This window comes from Danio rerio, chromosome 17 (genome assembly GCF_052040795.2).
Source record: "Danio rerio strain M-AB ecotype USA chromosome 17, GRCz13ab, whole genome shotgun sequence".
In the NCBI taxonomy this organism is placed as follows: Eukaryota; Metazoa; Chordata; class Actinopteri; order Cypriniformes; family Danionidae; genus Danio; species Danio rerio.
This window is the reverse complement of record NC_141037.1, coordinates 32,875,245-32,896,770: the sequence shown is the minus strand read 5'-3', so window position 1 is coordinate 32,896,770 and position 21,526 is coordinate 32,875,245. Positions and strand designations below refer to the sequence as shown.

General features: G+C 36.4%; 2 protein-coding genes across 4 annotated transcripts in view; one reads left to right on the top strand and one right to left on the bottom strand.

The window, feature by feature from the left end:
• LOC147839992 (uncharacterized) overlaps window positions 1–21,526 on the bottom strand; it is a 782,854-nt gene that overhangs the window by 644,766 nt on the left and 116,562 nt on the right. The gene's annotated exons all lie outside the window — the stretch shown is intronic.
• The window catches only part of ltk (leukocyte receptor tyrosine kinase), a 141,120-nt gene that overhangs the window by 114,685 nt on the left and 4,909 nt on the right, over window positions 1–21,526 (top strand). For 2 of the 3 annotated variants that reach the window (NM_001442458.1, NM_001442457.1), the window contains 11 exon segments: window positions 3,139–3,291; window positions 3,370–3,483; window positions 8,919–9,105; window positions 10,404–10,494; window positions 10,578–10,642; window positions 16,101–16,230; window positions 18,608–18,705; window positions 18,875–18,967; window positions 19,048–19,149; window positions 19,347–19,481; window positions 19,833–19,923. In NM_001442458.1, the coding sequence (NP_001429387.1) occupies window positions 3,139–3,291; window positions 3,370–3,483; window positions 8,919–9,105; window positions 10,404–10,494; window positions 10,578–10,642; window positions 16,101–16,230; window positions 18,608–18,705; window positions 18,875–18,967; window positions 19,048–19,149; window positions 19,347–19,481; window positions 19,833–19,923 (1,259 nt within the window). 3 annotated transcript variants of the gene reach the window in all.

The following is a 21,526-nucleotide window of genomic DNA, read 5'->3' as shown; positions in this document are numbered from 1 at the left end:
TTGTTTTTCTCACAGAAGTGTAGTGCATTGAGATAGAAGGCTTCAGACACACACACACACATGCACACACACACACACACACACACACACACACACAAACTCTGATTATCTAAATGAATGTGAAATTGAGAAAATGTTACTCGTGGTAGATAATAGAGGACCTTATGTGGCTTATTAAAGGTGGCGCCACTCTTTATTACCACAAGTGTGTTTGCAGTTAAAGGGGCATATTTCAGACTGACTGTCGCTTGTGAGGTCAAGCACGGGTTTTGTAGATGCTTCATGAAAGTTTTTGTTTTTGCCATTACAACATAATTTACTAAACTGTTTACTAATTATTTGTTTGCTATAATCATTACATGGATTTCTAAGTGAATGTCTATAATGTTAACAAATATTTGAATATAATGTCATATAGTTAGTTGTCACTGTTGAGCTGAAATCTTGTATGTCCAAGCCCAAAAAACTCAAATCATTCATCCGTTCATTCATTCATTCATTCATTCATTTTTCTTCGGCTTAGTTCCTTATTTTTCAGGGGTCACCACATTGGAATGAACTGCCAACTGTTTCGGCATATGTTTTAGCAGCAGATGCCCTTCCAGCCACAACCCAGTACTTGAAAACAACCATACACTCTCGCATTCACACACACACACACACACACACACACACACACACACACACACACACACACGCACACATGCACACACACACACACACACACACACTAGGGCCAATTGCTTTTGACTTAATTCACTCTATACAGTATCTTCAATACTCAACGTTAAAACTGCATTAGGTGTTTTTGATTATTAAATATTTGTTTTTCACATGTTGTGACATTTTAAGGATTACATCTCTCCTCTTCATCAACTTTACAGTGGACCAACTGATCAACTACTGCCATTTCAAACAGCCAATGAAGTATTGTAGGAATCGCCACTGTAATTTTTATGCTGTTTGTTTTAACAACAAATATTTAGCATCAGCAATCCATTCAAAACTACTATTATTTATACAATATACTCTTTATCTTAAGATTTTTTAAATTCTTTTTTAAATGGAAGAGTCAATAACATTTAAAGCACCAATCAGAGGGTGCATTCATATGATGTCTTGATATAGATTTCCTACAAAGTACTTTGCAGTATTTAAAAAATACAAAAATACAAGACACTAAAGTATTTTAATTCAAAATATTAATCCATTTTCATCAGCCCTATCAAATACAAATTACAAAATACTATTTTGGATTTAAAATATGTATTTGAAATACATGTTTCATACATACTGCCCATCCCTGGAACTAGCGACCTTCTTGCTGTGAGGCAACAGTGCTAACCATGCCTACTGCCTACCAAACCCAAAACATTTTTATGACATGTAAAAAATCTAGTAAAAAAATATTGTAATAATTAACCCTCTGCAGCACACCATTACTCTCAAGTAGACAGACAACCGACTGTTGTTAAGCCCCATTTTCAGTGGTTGTTTTCTTAAATCAGTGGTTTCCAAAGTGGAGGTCAGGACCCCCTGGGGTGTAGTGGCACAATGATAGGGGGTCGCTTGGTGATTTTAACTATTTAGAAATATCATATTTTAACCATAACTAAAAATAATAGTAAAATACAACAACATGCAAATGAAAAGCCATCAGCCTTTAAATTATTATTATTTTTTCATAGAATTGGTGTGTTTACATTAGATTAATAGCACAGCAATAGCATCAGCTAGAGCAGATTGATTTTATAGCACCAGGCTAAACTTTCTGACACCTTTATGGCAATCAAATACATAAAAAATAAATACAGGCCACAATACTGAATACTGAGGATGATCTCTGAGTGGCGGTCTCCAAAATTTAACCAGCAATAAACGTGTGCTGAAAACATTGTGTCCACCAGTCTCTTAAGTTGAGGTTAATATTAAGTTAATAAATGACCGTAAAAATAATATGAGTTTCCCCCACAAATCCAAACACATGCTGTATAGGTGAATTGAATCAACTAAATTGGCCTTAGTGTATTGTGTGTGAATGTAAGAGCTTCCCAGTGTTGGGTTGCTGGTTGGGTTGTGGCTGAAAGAGCATTCGTTGTGTAAAACAAATGCTGGATAAGTTGGGGGTGGCGATCCCTGATTAATAAAGAGACTAAGCTGAAAGGAAAATGAATGAATGAAAGCTGATATGGTTGTTAGACTGCACTTTTTTTTCTTGTCAATATGCTCATGTTTATATTAGCCTATTGTTGTATGAGCAACATTTGCATATTGCATATAACCACCTAAGAGGAATTTGACGGTCGTGAGTCACTGGTATTGTTATTTTAGGGGATGCGGGCTGAAAAGTTTGGGAACCCCTGCCTTAAATAATTACAACCGATTAGAATTTGGGCTGCACGATAATGGCAAAAATCTAAATTGTTGCATATTCCTTTGAAATTGCGATTGCATTTACCTAATTTTTAAGGTCTGAAAAAATTGAATATCTAAAATTGACTTATTGTCATTTCTGCTAACAAACTTTCTAAATAATTTTTTTTTAAATTTAAGTAGGCAGGTTAGAATAATCAGGCAAGTCATTGTAAAATGATGGTTTGTTCTGTATACTATCGAAACAATATAGCTTAAAGGGTTTAAACATTTTCATCTTAAATGGTTTTTAAAAAATTAAAAACTGCTTTTATTGTAGCTAAAACAAAACAAATAAAACTTTCTCCATAAGAAAAAAAATATCAGACATACTATGAAAATGTCCTGGCTCTGTTAAACATCATTTAGAAAATATTTAAAAAAGAAAAAAATAATTCTGATTGCAACTGTATAAATAAAAAAAAAAAAAAAAAAAAAAAAAAAATATATATATATATATATATATATATATATATTAAAAAAAAAATATATATATATATATATTTTATAGTATTTAGTAACTAACAAAAAAGTTTCATATTTTCATATTCATAAACTTTCTTAACAACATGTAAAATATCTGCTTAAAATGTGTTTTACTATGGTAACAATTGGTACAGTATCAAAGGAAAATACCAACAAAAAACACAATTTATTTTTTTATCGACTAACTCAAAGCAGTTTCGTCAAACATAATTTTTTTTTGTCAATCTTCATGTTCCCTAGCCATGGAGAGTCACGGCGAAGCTGAAATTGTGGTCTATCTGAACTGCAGCCACTGTAAAACCCAGAGCTGCAAGCGCGATGAAGACACCAAGCTCATCCTGTGCCTCTGCGACAGCGACGAGGTTCTGGCACCAGACAACGTCACCTGCGCAGGTACCAAACACAGCCTCTGCCAATTTATCAACAAACATCTCCAACACAACTCCTCTCCCTTGGTGTGTCCTCCTCTAGTGGTTCCTATGGGCTCTCTGGCAGACGGGCCTCCATCCCTGGTCTTCATCATGGCAGTGATCGTGTCCACAGTGGTGACCGGTGTCGTTCTGACCTGTGCCAGCCTGACTCTCAGTAAGAGACTCTTCCAGTTCTGCGTTAATTCGGTGCCCTCCACATTCCACCGCCTATGACATGCCGCTGTTATTATCTGCTCATGACGTTACAGGACACATTTAGTCATGTACGAGTGCATTTCCCTGAAGAACACAACACCGAAAGCTCAGCATCAGTGCTTTTAGAGCCAGTAGGACCTGTAATTGTGAGAACATGCAGAGAAATTACAAGTGATGTTTTCATGACTCCCCTCGTAATTATGTGTAAATGTAGTACACTTAAGGTAAATCGTCGGAACCTCATTGGCATTAATGTTACAAAATCAATGTAGAATATGTGAAATGAACTGAACTGTGACATGAAATTAAACTTTTAAGGGACAATTAGTATGTGACGAAATTTCATATTTCGAATTTCAGTGGCACTTTAATACTGTTGAAGAAACAGCAATTGATATGCAGGTTCTGTATACAGCAGGGAAGTATTCAGTAAGTATTGAACATGTCATGTATTTTCCTGGAAATCATATTTCTAATGGAGCTGTTGACATGGAATGGGACCAAATTTTGGTAAAAATCCATACAATACAAATATAAAAAAATAAATAAATAAAAAAAACTGACAATTATTTGCAATCGTGTAATAGCAATGAAATGGCACAAGGAGAAAGTACTGAACTGCTGAAATATGTTTAATACTTTAAATAAAAGGCCTTTTTGATGATGGCAGCTGTCCGCGGGGTCTTAAAATCTTTTAAAATGTTTTTAATTCACTGATTTATTGTGTTTTAGATCTTAAATCATTTTAACCATGTCTTAATTTTGCTTTGTCCAAATAAAGCTACCCAATCCGGCCGACACCCAATCACCTAAAATCCATCTCAAAACTTCTTTTTTTTTATATTTAAATTTTGAATTGCAAAAACAATTGAATTGAATTGCAAATACAAAAACTATTTGCAGAAGTAACCAGGCCATTATAAAAAATCCTTAGTGTTTAGCCCTGTATACAGTAAGTGTAAAATTTCCTTTATAATGGTATTAAAAGGGTCTTGAAAAAAGTCTTAAATTTGATTTAAAGAAACCTGCAGAAACCATTTGCAGTTCTGTGGGTCTTGTCTATCAAATCTGATCTTTATTTTGTATTTTCTATTGGATTCGAATCCGGTGATTGTCCGGGCCATTCTACTGCTTGATTCACTTTAACTGAAAGCATTTGAGAGTTTCCTTGGCTGTGTTTTGGATCATTGTTTTGTTAAAACATCCATCGTGGTTTCATTTTTATCAACTTTCTATTGTACTGTAGATGTTGAAATAAGCAAATATTCATTTACAGTAACAAAGAGCCAAGAGTTGATGAATAACTACTGAGATTTCAGTTGCAGTCTGGGTTTTCACTGCCTAGGTACACCACCCTTTCTTCGTGTGTTCAATACTTTTTCCCTATGTCATTTCATTTTATTATGCATAACTTAATTTGTAAACTACTTAGATTTGTTTTCTTTGCATATATAGATTTTTTGTTACCAACATCCAGTGAAAATTTCTAGTAAGCAGCACCCGAGAATTTGATGATTTTAACAGACAATTTGATTTTTTCTGAGAAAAATGGTGATTTGTTCAATACTTATTTTCCCTGCTGTATGCTACCATACAAATGTTTGGAATCAGTATTTTTATTTTATTTGAGTTTTATTTTTCTTGTTGTTTTTTTATTCAACAAGAAGACATTAAAAATGTACTTAAAATATATATGAATTAAAATGTGAAGTAAACATTAAGTAATTATAACATTATATAACATTATTAATGTTCCTTGAGCAGCAAATCAACATATTAGAATTATTTCTGAAGCATCGTGTGACAAATTTCATTACACCACAATAATTAATTATTTTATTGTATATGTCAAGTATTTTACAGCATTACATTTTTGTGATAAAACATTACTTTATAAAAAATATTTACAACTATTACCAATCCAAAATTGTGAATCTTATTTCACTTAAACCCATTTGTAAGAAGTTCAAATTCAGTATGTTTATGCAAACATTAAGCTCTGCTAAATAAGCTACCTGCAGCAGTATTCACAATATATTCTTTTACTGTTCTACTGTTTGGTTCATTTCAGTTAATAATGAATAAACAACAAAACAGACAGTTTTGATCTTTGCTTTTGGACAGTGTGTTTTTAATATTTGTACAAACTGCTTGCTTGAGTTTGCAGATCTAACTACTATATGTAGTGTTGCACAACCCCATTTGGTGGAATGAGTAGGGAACTAAGACAGGGACTGTCATTAACCTTAACACATTAATGCATGTAAATAAACAATTAAGCCAAATTAATATCAAAGCTAACTGTAGCCTGAAGGCTTTTTTTAAAATATGTGTGCTGAATAGTATATTCATTATAATTGCTGCTATTTCATTTGTGTGTTTTGTACTTGCGACTATATTTTGTGCTTCCAAAAAAGGAAAAATAAGAAAGTTTATTTTCCATCAGAGGACAGTGAGGGAATAATAAGTGTCATAGCGCACTGTCCCTATAAATGTGAGCAACTTTAAGAAGATATCATAAAATTATCAAATATTTTGTATTATTATTCAATAGAAATTGTAAATATACAATTTTCAATACTTCCAATAAGCTATATTGATTTGACTTATTATTTAAATACATATTACATATAATCATTGGCTATAATTAATATAATCTATAATCAACATTTAGAAATAACCAGTACCTTTCCCCCTATAACATTACATTTGAAATTTCATAGACTTGAATGACAGTGTATGCAGTAAGATTAGTAAATTGGTTAGATATTAAAAAAATGTTGTTTTACCATCAGCTTAATCTGCTTAAACCACCATAATGGTAAATGAAAACATGTAAATAAATAAATCAAACAATGACTCTAAGTGTAAAATAATAGGGGAGTTCATACCACTGTAATAACATTAGCACTTAACATCATAAAACATCCACAGCCAATCAGCATTAACCACCTGGTTACCCTTTTGTCCATAGGTTATCATTATTAGTATTATTTTTTTAATCACTTGATTGTTGTTAGTATGTAATTTAATCCAAGACATGGGCCAAAAACCTTAATAAAAATAAAAAGGTCAATAAGCTCTGGATAGCTAAACGCCATCTTGTGCTCATAACACAACAATATTTTGTATTGGATTGGGTGCAATAGTCATCATTATAATTATCTTTCTGGTTATAAACCAGATTTAACCCCAGTGAATCAATTGGCCAAATCCTTAATGTAATCGAGATGTGCCTTAAACTAACAGCCTTCCAGTGTGCTCAAACTCTGTGTATGCAATGGACTGTCATTAGTATAAGTGCTTTAGTTTTTATTGACTATGTTTAATATCAAGTAGCCTCTTTATGTTCTGTTTAAAAACAGTGTATTGTCTGTTTGACTTGTGCACTAACTATAAAATGCTGTGCCTTGACCTGTTTTGTATGTAATTGTAAAATAAATAAAGACACAACTTCCAAAACACTCATGCATGTTTTCAAAAAACGTGGTTACAGTAACTGTATTTTGATGGTCACCTTTAGACCTAGACCTTTTTTAACTGCCTACTGACTATAACATTAAAACATCTGACTGCAGGATTGTATTCGTGGCTAGTTTCATTTTTTAAAAAAAAGCTTCAAATAAGGTCCACTACCCCACACCTTTATACAGCATAGAAGAGCCAGGATAAAATGTAAAACTAAACCAGAAGCGTTGATCTGAAAGATACTCAAGTCATAGAACTACCAACTAGGTTGGTTTAAGGATGAGTAAATTATAAGGTTATTTAAATTTTTAGGTAAACTTTTCTTTTAGGAATGTTTATAAAAACAGTGTCTACACAATTAGACATATTCAATAGTCATGGGTTTGATCCCAGAGATCATGTACATTGGTAAAATATGTGCCTTGAACAGACTGTAAATTGTGTCAATGTAAACATCAGTTTTGAGAATTTGAAATCAGAAAAATAATAGGTAGGGGACCATCTATAAAATCACACACTGCACTTAAATGGACCTGCAGTTGGATTGGTTGCACTATAGGTGCTTGCAAAGTAACAGATCTAAAGGAGACCAACAAAATTTTGCCAATGATTTTTTATTTTCGGCATTTGACATGACCTCAAAGCTCAAGTAAGTATCAGAGCGAGTTCTCTGGGTCCTTGGATATAAGAGCTTGGCTGGACGCTAATTGTGTGTCTTCCCCTGAGCTCTCCCCCATGCAGGCTGGTAGTCTATTCTTGGGTTTCCCCCCTTCTCACCCCAGCTTCGCTTCGCGCCTCTGCGCCAGCAGCCCGATGGGCAAAAGCGGACCTCTCACCTCCACGCAGCGCCCTCCTCCCCAGCAGACTACCAACCTGCATCGGGGACACGGGCAGCCTCCACAGAGGGTGAGTCCACCCTGCCCAACATCCTTTAGACAGACCCACAGCCCGCTTGCATGAAATGCTTTCAGTTGTTTAACTCAGGGGTCTCCCTAAGGGAGAAAAATCCCTGGGGCAAGATATTATATTTAGAGTGTTGCGACAAACTAAACTGTCATCCATACCTAAAGTAGGTGATTTTACTTTGTGTTGCACTGTAATTTCTGTCAACACACGGCAATATGTGCCATGGTTACTATAGTTACTACATTTTACAGTAAGGACAATGAACCAAATTTTCTAAAAGCACAGTTGTACTTAGAAAGTAAACATCACAGAATACAAACATTTAACCAAACTGGACAGAAAGGCTAAATTATTTATATATATATATGCAACATGAATAAACTCTCCAAAGTCGCTATAATTCAGAAGTTATTCATTTGCACAGAATGAAAGCCTGAAATCTTGCTGGCAAGTAGAACAGTAAAGGTAGTGAAAAAGTATGAAAATGCAGTGGTGAGTTCAAAAAACAAAAAATGGCAAACTATAAAGAAATTCTGGAAAAAACAGTAAGGAACATTGATGCTTGTGCATGATACATTGTACCAAAATATATTGCTCTTGGTTTGAATTATTTGACAATTGCTTTAAATATACATTATATAATCTTTATATAATTTGAATTTAATTTGAATTTAAAATTTTTGCATCTCAATTTTCACTAAGGGTACCCTTAACCGTAAAGGGTTTGTTAGCATAAGGGTTTCATGCAACCAGGCCCAGAGCTTGAGTCCTCATCCGAGTGGCTTTAAAATGCACAATTTGATAGAATTCCAAGGGAAGAAATAAGTGCACTTGGTTGTTCTGTATCTCTTAGAAAATTACCATCATGAAAGCCTATATTGACAATCTTATCTACATCGCACTCTGAGATGAACAATTATGCAAATTGAGGCAGTGGATTTATGGCTGAAGAAAACTTCTTAAAAGCATGATGACTTTGGCTGATTCTTGGTGTGTGTGTGTGTGTTTGGCTTTTTGCAGTATATTATCGTAAGAAGAACCACCTGCATGCGGTCAGGATTCGACTGCAGAGTCCAGAGTACAAGCTTAGCAAAATTCGCTCGTCCACCATCATGACCGACTACAACCCCAACTATGGTTATTTCGGAAAGGCAGCCTCTCTGAGTGAACTGAAGGAAGTGCCGCGTAAAAACATCACCCTCCTCAGGTATATGCTGCCTTGGACATAGCTTGCAGATACCCACCAAGCAACTTTGCATTTAATAGACATTTAATAGACATCTAGCATGGATGTCTTGGCTAAAATAAGGCTAAACTTGGTATTTGGTCAGTGAAAATCTAATAGATGTCTTAAAATAGCCCACATTTAGTCTAATCATCAGACAGATTAGACTGAATTCACGTTTAGTTGTATATTCATGTGTATTTGATTTGACTATTCTAGTTTTGGGCTATTCTATTGCATCTATTATGTTTACACTGCATGAATGCAACCTTGTTTTAGCCAAGATGTCTATGTTTAGATGTTTAGTGAATTGGGTAAACAAATTTGGCTGTAGTGCATCAGTGTGTGTGTGTGTGAATTCATCAGTGTTTCCAAGTAATGGGTTTCGGCTGGATGGGCATCCGCTGAGTAAAACATATTTTGGAATAGTTTGCGGTTCATTGCGCTGTGGCGACCCCTGATAAATAAGGGACTAAGCCGAACTGAAATAAATGAATGAATGAGTCTCTTATGTTTTTAAATCAAAAGTACTGTAAAAATATAAATATGTAAAACATAATGTACATGTACACGGTTGTTCTTGCAGAATAAACAGGCTTATTAGCAGCCTGACACAATATAAAATGAGTTTATATGTAGGCTACAGGAACATTTCTTTACAGTAAAATATCATTGCAAGAGCACGATGAAGGTGGGCTCTGTGATTGAAGACTAAGTCTATTTAGACTATCTATTTGGTTGCATAGATAAATGCAAGACATCATTCAAAACTCTTGTTTTTAAAAAAAAAATAATAATAAAAATTCCATGTGGTTTGTAAATGTCTTGAGAATGGGGGCCCCAAAAGAGGGGTAAGCGGGGAGTGCCGAAATGCCACTGGATAAGCGTTGTTTATGCAAAACTTTGGTCATTCTTCAACTTTTGGCATCCAACTGTTTTGCTTTTCTTCTAAAACAGCAATTTCATTGAAAATAATTCATACAATATAATTTAAAAATGCTTTTGTGGACAAGCAGCCTTGGCAGAAATAATATCCAGGGTTAGTTGAGCTCTGTTGACAGCAAATCTGACATGCTGTTGAATAACAGAAAGCGCTAATGTTGACTTTTCATAACTATATAAAAAACTAAGAAAGAAAATGTGCTGACAGTTTGGATGTTTGCAGTATGCATCAAATTCAGCCTATTAAATATTGCTTTAATATCTCTGTGATGATGTGAATGAAATGGAAATGAGCTCAGCGTTTGCACTTGTAAGTAATAATATCTCTCTTTCTGTAGGGCGTTGGGACACGGTGCCTTTGGGGAAGTGTATGAAGGACAGGTTTTGGGTATGAATGGAGAAAACACAGCCATGCAAGTCGCTATAAAGGTGAGGGTTGCCAGATCTGCCTTTGAAAGTGGTTTCTGGTTTCTGTTAATTGATCCTGTTTTTCATCTTTCTCCATTCCTCAGACTCTTCCAGAAATCTGCTCTGAGCAGGATGAGATGGATTTCCTAATGGAGGCTCTGATCATGAGGTATTTTTGGCTGGATTATACAGAACATGTGTGCGACAGACAGAAAAAGGGGCGATCGGGCATTGTCATTCCAATCCTCTGCTCTCAGTCACCAAAACTTGAGGCTATAAAAGCTGTTCCTTTTGTTTTAAATGTAATCTGCGATTAGATCACATCTGTTGTTTGTTTTTAGGCTGTGGCATCCTCTTTGAGTCAGGCAAGACAGATGTTTTCTATGCAAATCATACTGTTGTTAATGAACAACATCATATCCTTCATACTTCATTCGCATGGGTTAGACTGGTGATTTCCTACCAGCGGATGTTTTGATTTAGATTTGGCTTTGTGCAGAAATCCTGAGATTTAGGTATAAATAAATGATGTAATATTGCATATTTATGTGAATGAACCCCAATCAAATACAATATTTATTTAGTTAGTCAGTTCATTTAGTTAGTTAGGAATTTATGTAAATACATTTGTTTATGTGTTCATGTATTTATTTATTTATTTATGAATACATGCATGAACACGGGCATAAATAAATTTAGTTCCTGTTTTATATAAATCTTGTAGAAAATGAGGGCTCATACTAATGATTTTAGTACTACTGAGCTTTATTCATTGGAGTGCTGGGATATATATATAGTTGAAGTCAGAATTATTAGCCCCCCTCTTTATTTTTTTCCTCTGTTTTCTTTTTAATGGAGGGAAGATTTTTTTACAGCACATTTCTAAACATAATAGTTTTAATAACTCATTTCTAATAAGTGATTTATTTTATCTTTGCCATGATGACAGTAAATAATATTTTACTAGATATTTTTCAAGACACTTCTATACAGCTTAAAGTGACATTTAAAGGCTTAAGTAGGTTAATTTGTTTAACTGGGCAGGTTAGGGTAATTAGGCAAGTTAATTTATAATGATATATAGACTATCGAAAAAAAATATAGCCTAAAATGGCTAATAATTTTGTCCTTAAAATGGTGTTTAAATAATTAAAAACTGCTTTTATTGTAGTCAAAATAAAACAAATAAGACTTTCTCCAGAAGAAAAAAATATAAGTTATACTGTAAAAATTTATTTCCTCTGTTAAACATAATTTGGGAAATATTTAACAACAGAGAAAAAAAATTCAAAGGGGGACTAATAATTCAGACTTCCACTGTATATATTGTATAACATTTTGAGGCTAATAACTTTGTGAAGACTGTATTGAACATGTTCCCAGCTTTCTGACCTTTCCCGGTCCTATACCTCTACTTTTTCACCAATTTTACTTCCAATATATATATATTATATATATAGGACTGGGAAAGGTCAGAAAGCTGGGACTTGAACTCAGGATACCTGCAGCACAGTGGCATTGTGTTACGGTGCTCAGACCACTAGTCTTTCAGTGCTGACCAGTATAAACAAAATTATTTACTTTTCAACAGTTAAACACAGAGCCCATTTGAATGACCATATGTGAACCTGGACCACAAAACCAGTCTTTTGTTGCACTGCTTTGCTTTTGACAAAAATCCATTGTATTGGTCAGAATGATATTTTTCTTTAATACCTACAATACATTATTAAAATATGAAGTAAAGACCATGTTCCATGAAAATATTTATGAATATTTATTCATTCATTCATTTGGCTTAGTCCCTTTATTCATCAGAGGTCGCCACAGCGGATTAAACCACCAACTTATCCAGCATATGTTTTACACAGATACCCTTCCAGCTGCAACCCAGTACTTGGAAACACCCATACTCTCTCACATAAACACACATACACTATGGCCAATGTAGCTTTTTAAATTCACCTATAGCGCATGTTTTTGGACTGTGGGAGAAACCTGAGCACTCGGAGGAAACCCACGCCAACACGGGGAGAACATACAAACTACACACAGAAATGCCAACTGACCTAGCCAGGACTCGAAACAGCAACCTTCTTATGAAGGTAAATCAGTTGCGAAACTCGAGAGCTTGCAAATGTAAATGTGAGCACTTGTGATAATAATATTTGTATGTGTAGGTTGAAATGTACACTTACAGCTCTGATGTGAACAGCTGAAATCCTCGATTTGCACACACACACAACAATCCACACACTTGTGTTTTAAATTGGAAGTTGCAGATTAATAGTTGTGTATTTGTAAAATGTCATTCACAAATACAAAGTGACAGACACACGTGTGCACGGCAAATTTGACTGCATCTTCGCTCTACAACCACACGTCGGCACTCACAACCTCTCAGATTCGTCAGTACAACTACAAATCTCCCGCGCTCTGACTTTTGCAACACATCTCCCGCGATCTCTGTAGCAGAACTCATCTGTGCACTCGCAGATGCAGAGGCGTGAGCAGCGCGGGGCGGGGCAGGTGTAAAGCTGTTTGATTGGCTGATGCTTGACCAATGAACAATGCCAGCAGCCAACAGGACTGAGGTGCAAAATAATAATTTCCCACGATTATTTCATTAGTTAGGGTTTATTTAAACTCTTTTCTGAAGAGATTCTTGTTAAAAATCATAAATTCTGTGGAAATGTACATACCAGTAAAAGAGCAGCAAAGCCAGTTTATTGGCTAGAGCCAGCCAATGAGATGGGGCGTTTCTGTTTGTCAGCACACAGGGCAGCTCACGTTGTTGGAGGCCTCGAGCAATCAGAGGGTAAGTTATGATTTTTAATAATTATCTATATGGTCAATACTGTTAGCTAAGCTAAGGACTGTGCTGGGTGCTTCTCTTGTTTGTTTCTTATATAAGAAAACAGTTATGAGTTATCTAGGAGCTGCTTTCAACCATGTTATATGGTTCTAAAGATACGATTTAACCCACATGAAATAAGAAGTTGTAATAGCATTTATAGTAAATAATATTACGTTTTTGAACCATACTAACTATAGTAAACTGTATTATACTGTATATATTGCAGTATCTACAACTTTGTTAATGAATGCAACAGCACACTGTCATATTAACTAGCATGAACTTTAATGAATTGAAGTATACTTTATATGTAAAACCTAATACGTTTTAACGCAGTTTCATTTCTTTCTAATTTATACATCTACATGCATTACATCTGATTTAGGTCCACAACTTGCATCCTTCAACATGATATGTGTGTTCAAAGGAAGAGCAACTAGGTGCAACTAATCTACAAACACTTCAAAATGATTCAGATCATTCAAGAGGAAGCCGACTTTATTTTCTCTTTTTACCTGCCAAGATGACTACAGATTTGAACAAAACACACACTCACCCACACACACAACTTTTATTTTGATAATTGTTTAATGTAGTATTTTTACACTTTACTATAAGGTAGGGGTGTCAAACTCAGTTCCTGAAGGGCCGTAACCCTGCACGTTTTTAGTTGCAACCCTGCTTCAAAACACTTAAGTGAAAGTTTCAAACAAACCTGAAGGACTCAATTAGTTTGACCAGGTGTGTTTAATTAGGGTTAGAACTAAACTTTGCAAAGCTGCAGCCCTCCAGAAACTGAGTTTGACACCTGTTCTGTAAGGGAATGTAATTTGTCAAATAAAATTTACAGTCCAAATAAGTGCAGTGCAAATGTCTAGTTACTTGTATTGAAATATTTCAGGGTTTTTCCTTGTTCATAATGAGATGGAGGTGGTAAATCCAACTTCATCATTACCCATCAAATGTTATCTCCTCTTTAATCATTTGCTCAAGCCTTTACTAATGGTCAGAAAGCAAGCCATTGTGTAAAGCTGGTTGATGCTCGCTGTAATAGAGAGAGATGATGACTGTTCAGCTTATGTTGCTTAACCCTGCAGATGAGATGCTCAAAGTGGACCCTCAGCCGAGCGATGGACACTGTCTCCCTCACCTAGTTGCTCTTCCTTTGAACACACATATCATGTTGAAGGATGCAAGTTGTGGACCTAAATCAGATGTAATGCATGTAGATGTATAAATTAGAAAGAAATGAAACTGCGTTAAAACGTATTAGGTTTTACATATAAAGTATACTTCAATTCATTAAAGTTCATGCTAGTTAATATGACAGTGTGCTGTTGCATTCATTAACAAAGTTGTAGATACTGCAATATATACAGTATAATACAGTTTATTATAGTTAGTATGGTTCAAAAACGTAATATTATTTACTATAAATACTATTACAACTTCTTATTTCATGTGGGTTGAATCGTATCTTTAGAACCATATAACATGGTTGAAAGCAGCTCCTAGATAACTCATAACTGTTTTCTTATATAAGAAACAAACAAGAGAAGCACCCAGCACAGTCCTTAGCTTAGCTAACAGTATTGACCATATAGATAATTATTAAAAATCATAACTTACCCTCTGATTGCTCGAGGCCTCCAACAACGTGAGCTGCCCTGTGTGCTGACAAACAGAAACGCCCCATCTCATTGGCTGGCTCTAGCCAATAAACTGGCTTTGCTGCTCTTTTACTGGTATGTACATTTCCACAGAATTTATGATTTTTAACAAGAATCTCTTCAGAAAAGAGTTTAAATAAACCCTAACTAATGAAATAATCGTGGGAAATTATTATTTTGCACCTCAGTCCTGTTGGCTGCTGGCATTGTTCATTGGTCAGGCATCAGCCAATCAAACAGCTTTACACCTGCCCCGCCCCGCGCTGCTCACGCCTCTGCATCTGCGAGTGCACAGATGAGTTCTGCTACAGAGATCGCGGGAGATGTGTTGCAAAAGTCAGAGCGCGGGAGATTTGTAGTTGTACTGACAAATCTGAGAGGTTGTGAGTGCCGACGTGTGGTTGTAGAGCGAAGATGCAGTCAAATTTGCCGTGCACACGTGTGTCTGTCACTTTGTATTTGTGAATGACATTTTACAAATACACAACTATTAATCTGCAACTTCCAATTTAAAACACAAGTGTGTGGATTGTTGTGTGTGTGTGCAAATCGAGGATTTCAGCTGTTCACATCAGAGCTGTAAGTGTACATTTCAACCTACACATACAAATATTATTATCACAAGTGCTCACATTTACATTTGCAAGCTCTCGAGTATTGCTACTGATTTACTTTCATACCTTCTTGCTGTGAGGCGACAGTGCCAAGCACTGAGCCACTTTGTCGCCTTTTGTAATATTTCCTACCATAAATATATTAAAACTCATTTTTGGATTAGTAACATGCATTGCTGAGAACTTCATTCAAACAGGATTTTCTTAGTGTTTTCCAGATATTCAAATAGTTGTATTTGGGCCAGATATTGTCCTGTCCTAACAAAATACACATCAATAGAAAACAAATTTATTTAACTTTCAGGAAATACACAAATCCCAAAATTATAATTCGTACGTTTCCAAAATTTGACTGGTTCTGTGGTCCAGGGTCACATATCTGAGAATTGTGGTTGAGTACTGTTATGACATGTTTTGATGTATGAAAATCAAGCTGACTCGTTCTTCCAGTCAGTAGTTCACTTGGGTTTTCTTGTGTGTCTGCAGTAAGTTCAGCCATCAGAACATTGTCCGCTGCATTGGCGTCAGTCTGCAGATCCTGCCACGCTTCATCCTGCTGGAGCTCATGACAGGAGGAGACATGAAGAGCTTCTTGAGACTCAATCGACCCAGAACTGTGAGCCTTTTTAAGTGCATTCAGACTTTGTACTATCATATGTTTCTCAGTTAACACACATTTTTGCTTTTATGACGGTGGTTTGGCCACATGTGCAGGAACATTCTTTGCATTAGAAAACAAACATTAACACATGTGCTATTTATCATTCAAGCACATATTTTAAGCTATTTCACAGGTTTATACTTTATTTTAGTGCACTACATTAAATTTACATCCATCGAAAGTCAAAAACACATTAACATTCTCATTATATAGACTGAAGTGTAAGTTCTTTGAATGTCTGCTGAATCTTAATATTTTCATGTTTAATGTCACATGTCTGTTTTCTCACTCATTTTCTGTATGAGAGTTTTTTTATTTGCTCCTGATTTTACTTCTTACTTGTTTAAATACCCAAATAACACAATATCTCCAAGCTCTGGCCCACACAGCTAGCTTTTGCTTGGCCCACATGCTGCGGTGAATTAAGATACATGACTGGACCAAGTCTGGCTCCCAGAGAAGAGCAAACATGAACCATATCTGGGCCAAGTTTCAGCCAAGTTAACAACCAAGAACTGGGCCTGAACTGGGTCAGATATGTTGGTGTGTCACGACTGCAATGAAATGAATAAACCCACGAAGCATTGCTCTTTATGGGCGTGCTTTTTCTCGAAGCGAAAAAAAATAATGATAAAAATATTTTAAACGTGGGTCAAAATATAGGTCAAACTAACATAGCCCACATATCCATTGTTAGCACCTGGGCCAAATGCTACATTTGAAATCTGGCCCAAGTATTATGTGCCGCCTTAAAGACGGTCCCACCGGGACCATGTACTGTAGGCCAGTGCCTAATAAAAGTATGTAATTAGTAGGGAACACATGCTATCACATTTATTTTGATAGCACCCATCTGCCTACATTCTTTGGATTTTAAATGCGCTTTCTTTGAGGTTTCTATTTTTTTTTTTTTTTTATAAAAACGGCTTAAAAGTGTAATGCAAACTAAATATATGCACATTTTAAGTTTCATAATTGTGCAACACACTTTAATACAATTTCAAAACAATATTTTTACACTTTTGTACATGAACTTCTGCATGGAATAACAGCATTTACAGCCATACAATGGCTTTAAGCCCCATTATACACATACATTTCAAAAGATAAGCACATTTTCAAACACCAGGGGCCTCATGTACGAAGACTTGCGTGGAAATCTTACTAAAACATTGCGTACGCACAAAGCTGTAAATGTGCGTATGCAGAAAAAATTTCAGATGTATGAAACACTGCGTACGCCGAATCTCACGCATATTCTTTTGTACATCTGAATGAACGTGAAACTGAGCGCAACATGCACGAGCACAAACCCCTCCCTGCCTCCTCCCCCGTATGAATATGCTAATGACTATGCTAATGGCAAAACCCAACGAAAAAGCAACGGCAAAAGCAAGCAAAAAGAGAAACTTTGAACAGAATGTGAATTGGAGGTGCTGCTTTCGGAGGTAGACCGGAGAAAAGCGGTGTTATTTGCAAGTTTGTTCTCCGGAATTAACAACAAAAGAAAAAAATAGAGTGGGAGAGTTTAGCTGATGCGGTCAACACAGTTGGGTCTGAACATATCGCACTGAGTGCATTAAAATAAAGAAATAGTGTGGTTTATATCTGTAAAATGTTGCAGGACGCTTAACAGTCTCAGTGGCGCGCTCGTAAGACACTTGTGATCATGAATTGATACGTTCGAACATGAGCTCGGCTCGAATCCAGCGTCTGATGAACTCTTTCTTTTTTTTCCCCCGCTACATATCAGATTTTGCCAACTGTTTATCACGAGAAAGACAAGTAGGAATTATCAATAAGTTCATATCAATAAGCATCATATTTTATTTGCACATTTATTGAATGGAAATGTTTCTGATTCACGTATGCAAATTCATCTTCAGATAGTGTCTTTATAGCAATGTGCGTGTGGTAGATCGCTCAGATTACATTGGGAAAACAGGCGACTGCTGCAAATTGTGCTTTAATGTTTAGCTGGTCAAATGTATGGTATGGAAACCTTATATACCTGCTGAACCCGTCTCATACAGCTGCCATTGCAAGGCTCAGACACTTTGTAGAGAGGAATTTAACACAACTGCCTCTAGGAGTCGCTAATGGAAATAAAACAGACACGCACAAAAAATGTGCGTACGCCTGCCAGAAAGCTGCCGTTAAGCTGCGCACATTCCCACGTTCAGTTCATTGTTAGTAAATCCAAACGTGAGCGATTCTGAGCGTGAAACCTGGCGTACGCAAAGTTTTTGTGCGTACGCAGCGTTGATACATGAGGCCCCAGATGATAGTGTTACATACTGTATGTATTAAATCTTGTCTTGTCTTCCCCCAGAACCATTCGTCTTCTCTAAGCATGCTGGAGCTTCTTCATATGGCCAGAGACATCGCTCTTGGCTGTCGCTACCTTGAAGAAAACCACTTCATCCACAGGTGATTGTCCTAACTGATCTTTGCCCTAAAGTTGCCTTCGTTGTCTCAATGAGTGGACAGGACACTACTCTTCAGTGAAACAATAGACATCATTAACTCCCTGCAGCTCTTGACCTTTATGTCTTGCACACATACAATAAGTGCGTATGTGTCTGTGTGTGTTTTTCAGGGACATCGCCGCTCGCAACTGCCTTTTGACTTGTCCTGGTCCAGACAGAGTGGCTAAAATTGGAGATTTCGGGATGGCCCGAGATATTTACAGGTGCTTGTTATGTTACATGCTTATTTTTTATTGTAATGAGCACGTGCATTGAGTTTCATACATTGACAAATACTTTTCAGGGCCAGTTACTATAGGAAGGGTGGCCGTGCCATGCTGCCAGTCAAATGGATGCCACCTGAAGCTTTCCTAGAGGGCATTTTTACATGCAAGACTGACACCTGGTAATAAACTTTAATTACTAAAATTAAATTATTAATTTAACTTAAACTGAAATGTGTAGAAATCACTGTGTATGCATTCAATTTCTTAAATCATTTCTGCATTTTGTTAAATGCAATATTATTAGTAGATCAGTAGTACTGCTTTTATGTGAAGCCAGGCATTATGGTCATTGGATGCGATTTGTCTCCATCTGCAGGTCATTCGGGGTACTGCTGTGGGAGATTTTCTCTCTTGGGTACATGCCTTATCCCTGCAAAACTAACCAGGAAGTGCTGGAGTTTGTAACTGGTGGAGGTCGCATGGATCCACCTAAGAGCTGCCCTGGGCCTGTGTAAGTATATAGAGTGCTGCTGCAGTGAATAACTAGCCACACATTCCCTTGAGTTTTTCCTATGGGTTGTAATAATGGAGCTTTTCAATTCAAAAATAAAAATACTTGGCTGTTTTGTTGTTCAGTGTAAAATAACCCACCCTTCCAATGCTAAAATAATTGTAGTATTTTTTTAGGAATTGTAATGACTTCAGCACCGTATAAGAGCTTTGTTACTCAGACTGAGAGTGGATCATGGGTCTAAGCTAAATGATAGCTGAAAATGTTCTGTTAGAAACTAGATAGCATTAATGAAATGTGCCTCATTACTTTTAATAATGGTTATGTAATAAAAATTTTGCTTTGTTTTAGTTATCGGATCATGACACAGTGTTGGCAACACTGTCCAGAACACAGACCAAACTTCACTACTATTTTAGAGAGGATCAACTACTGTACACAGGTAACACAGAGACCAAATGTGACAGATTTAGTATATCATTTAAGTAATAGGTACGTTTTATTTGCATAGAGAGCAGAGTTTCTAAGTGTTTACTGTCATCTTCCTAAAATTTAACGGCTGCTATATTGTTGTGTACATTATAAACAGTCTTTCATACTGTATTTATTAGTACAGTACGTATACTGAGAAAAATTGCTAATCATGAAATTATTCAATGTACACAATAAAATCTTTTTTTTTTTGTAATTTAGAATGTATTAACCCTTATGGCAACTGCATGAGCCTCACATGCAATAATGTCCTGCAAGGTCATTCATTCATTCATTTTCTTGTCAGCTTAGTCCCTTTATTAATCCGGGGTCGCCACAGCGGAATGAACCGCCAACTTATCCAGCAAGTTTTTTACGCAGCGGATGCCCTTCCAGCCGCAACCCATCTGGGAAACATTCACACACACACTCATACACTATGGACAATTTAGCTTACCCAATTCACCTGTACCACATGTCTTTGGACTGTGGGGGAAACCAGAGCACCCGGAGGAAACCCACGCAAAGGCAGGGAGAACATGCAAACTCCACACAGAAATGCCAACTGAGCCGAGGTTCGAACCAGCAACCCAGCAACCTTCTTGCTGTGAGGCGAACGTGCTACCCACTGCGCCACTGCCTCGCCCTTCCTGCACGGTCATACATGATCATAAAATTCTTACACTAAAAACACGTGGAACACATTTGGAGCATATTTAAAACACAGAACAAACATGGTTTCGGTTTTAAATTTTTTTTTAAAAAGTAATCACATGAGAGGCAATACTGTGGCTCAGTGGTTTGTGTTGTCGCATCACAATAAGAAGGTCACTGGTTCGAGTCTTGGCTTGATCAGTTGGCATTTCTGTGAGGTGTTTGCATATTCTCTCCGTCTTAGCGTGGACTTCCTCCAGGTGCTCCAGTTGACCAAAGAAAAGAGCTATAGGTTAATTGGATAAACTAAATGGGCCATAGTGTATGTGTGTGAATGGATGTTTCCCAGTGCTGGGTTGCAGCTGGAAGGGCATGCACTATGTAAAACATAAGCTGGATAAGTTGCCGATTAATTCCACTGTGTTGACCCCCTGATGAATAAAGGGACTAAGCCAAAGGAAATTGAATGAATAAATGATCACATCATATTTATTAATTCATTCATTTTCTTTTCGGAATAGTCCCTTTATTAATCAGGGGTTGCCACAGCGGAATGAATCGCCAACTTATCCAGCTTATGTTTTATGCAGCGGATGTCCTTCCACCCTCAACCCAGCACTTGAAAACACTAATACACTCCTGCATTCACACCCACACATACAATGTGGCAGGCAATTTAGCTTGCCCAATTTACCTATAACACATGTCTTTCAATCCCACACCAACTTCACGCAGAAATGCCAACTGACCCAGCTGGGGCTCAAACTAGTGACCTTCTTGCTATGAGGCGACAGCGCTACCCACTGCGCCACCGTGCCGTCCTGATCTCATGAGATACATATTTGAAATCGAATAAATAAATTTTTATAAATGATGATGTTCCAAACTTTTCAATTTCATTTACGATGTGTTCTGAATAA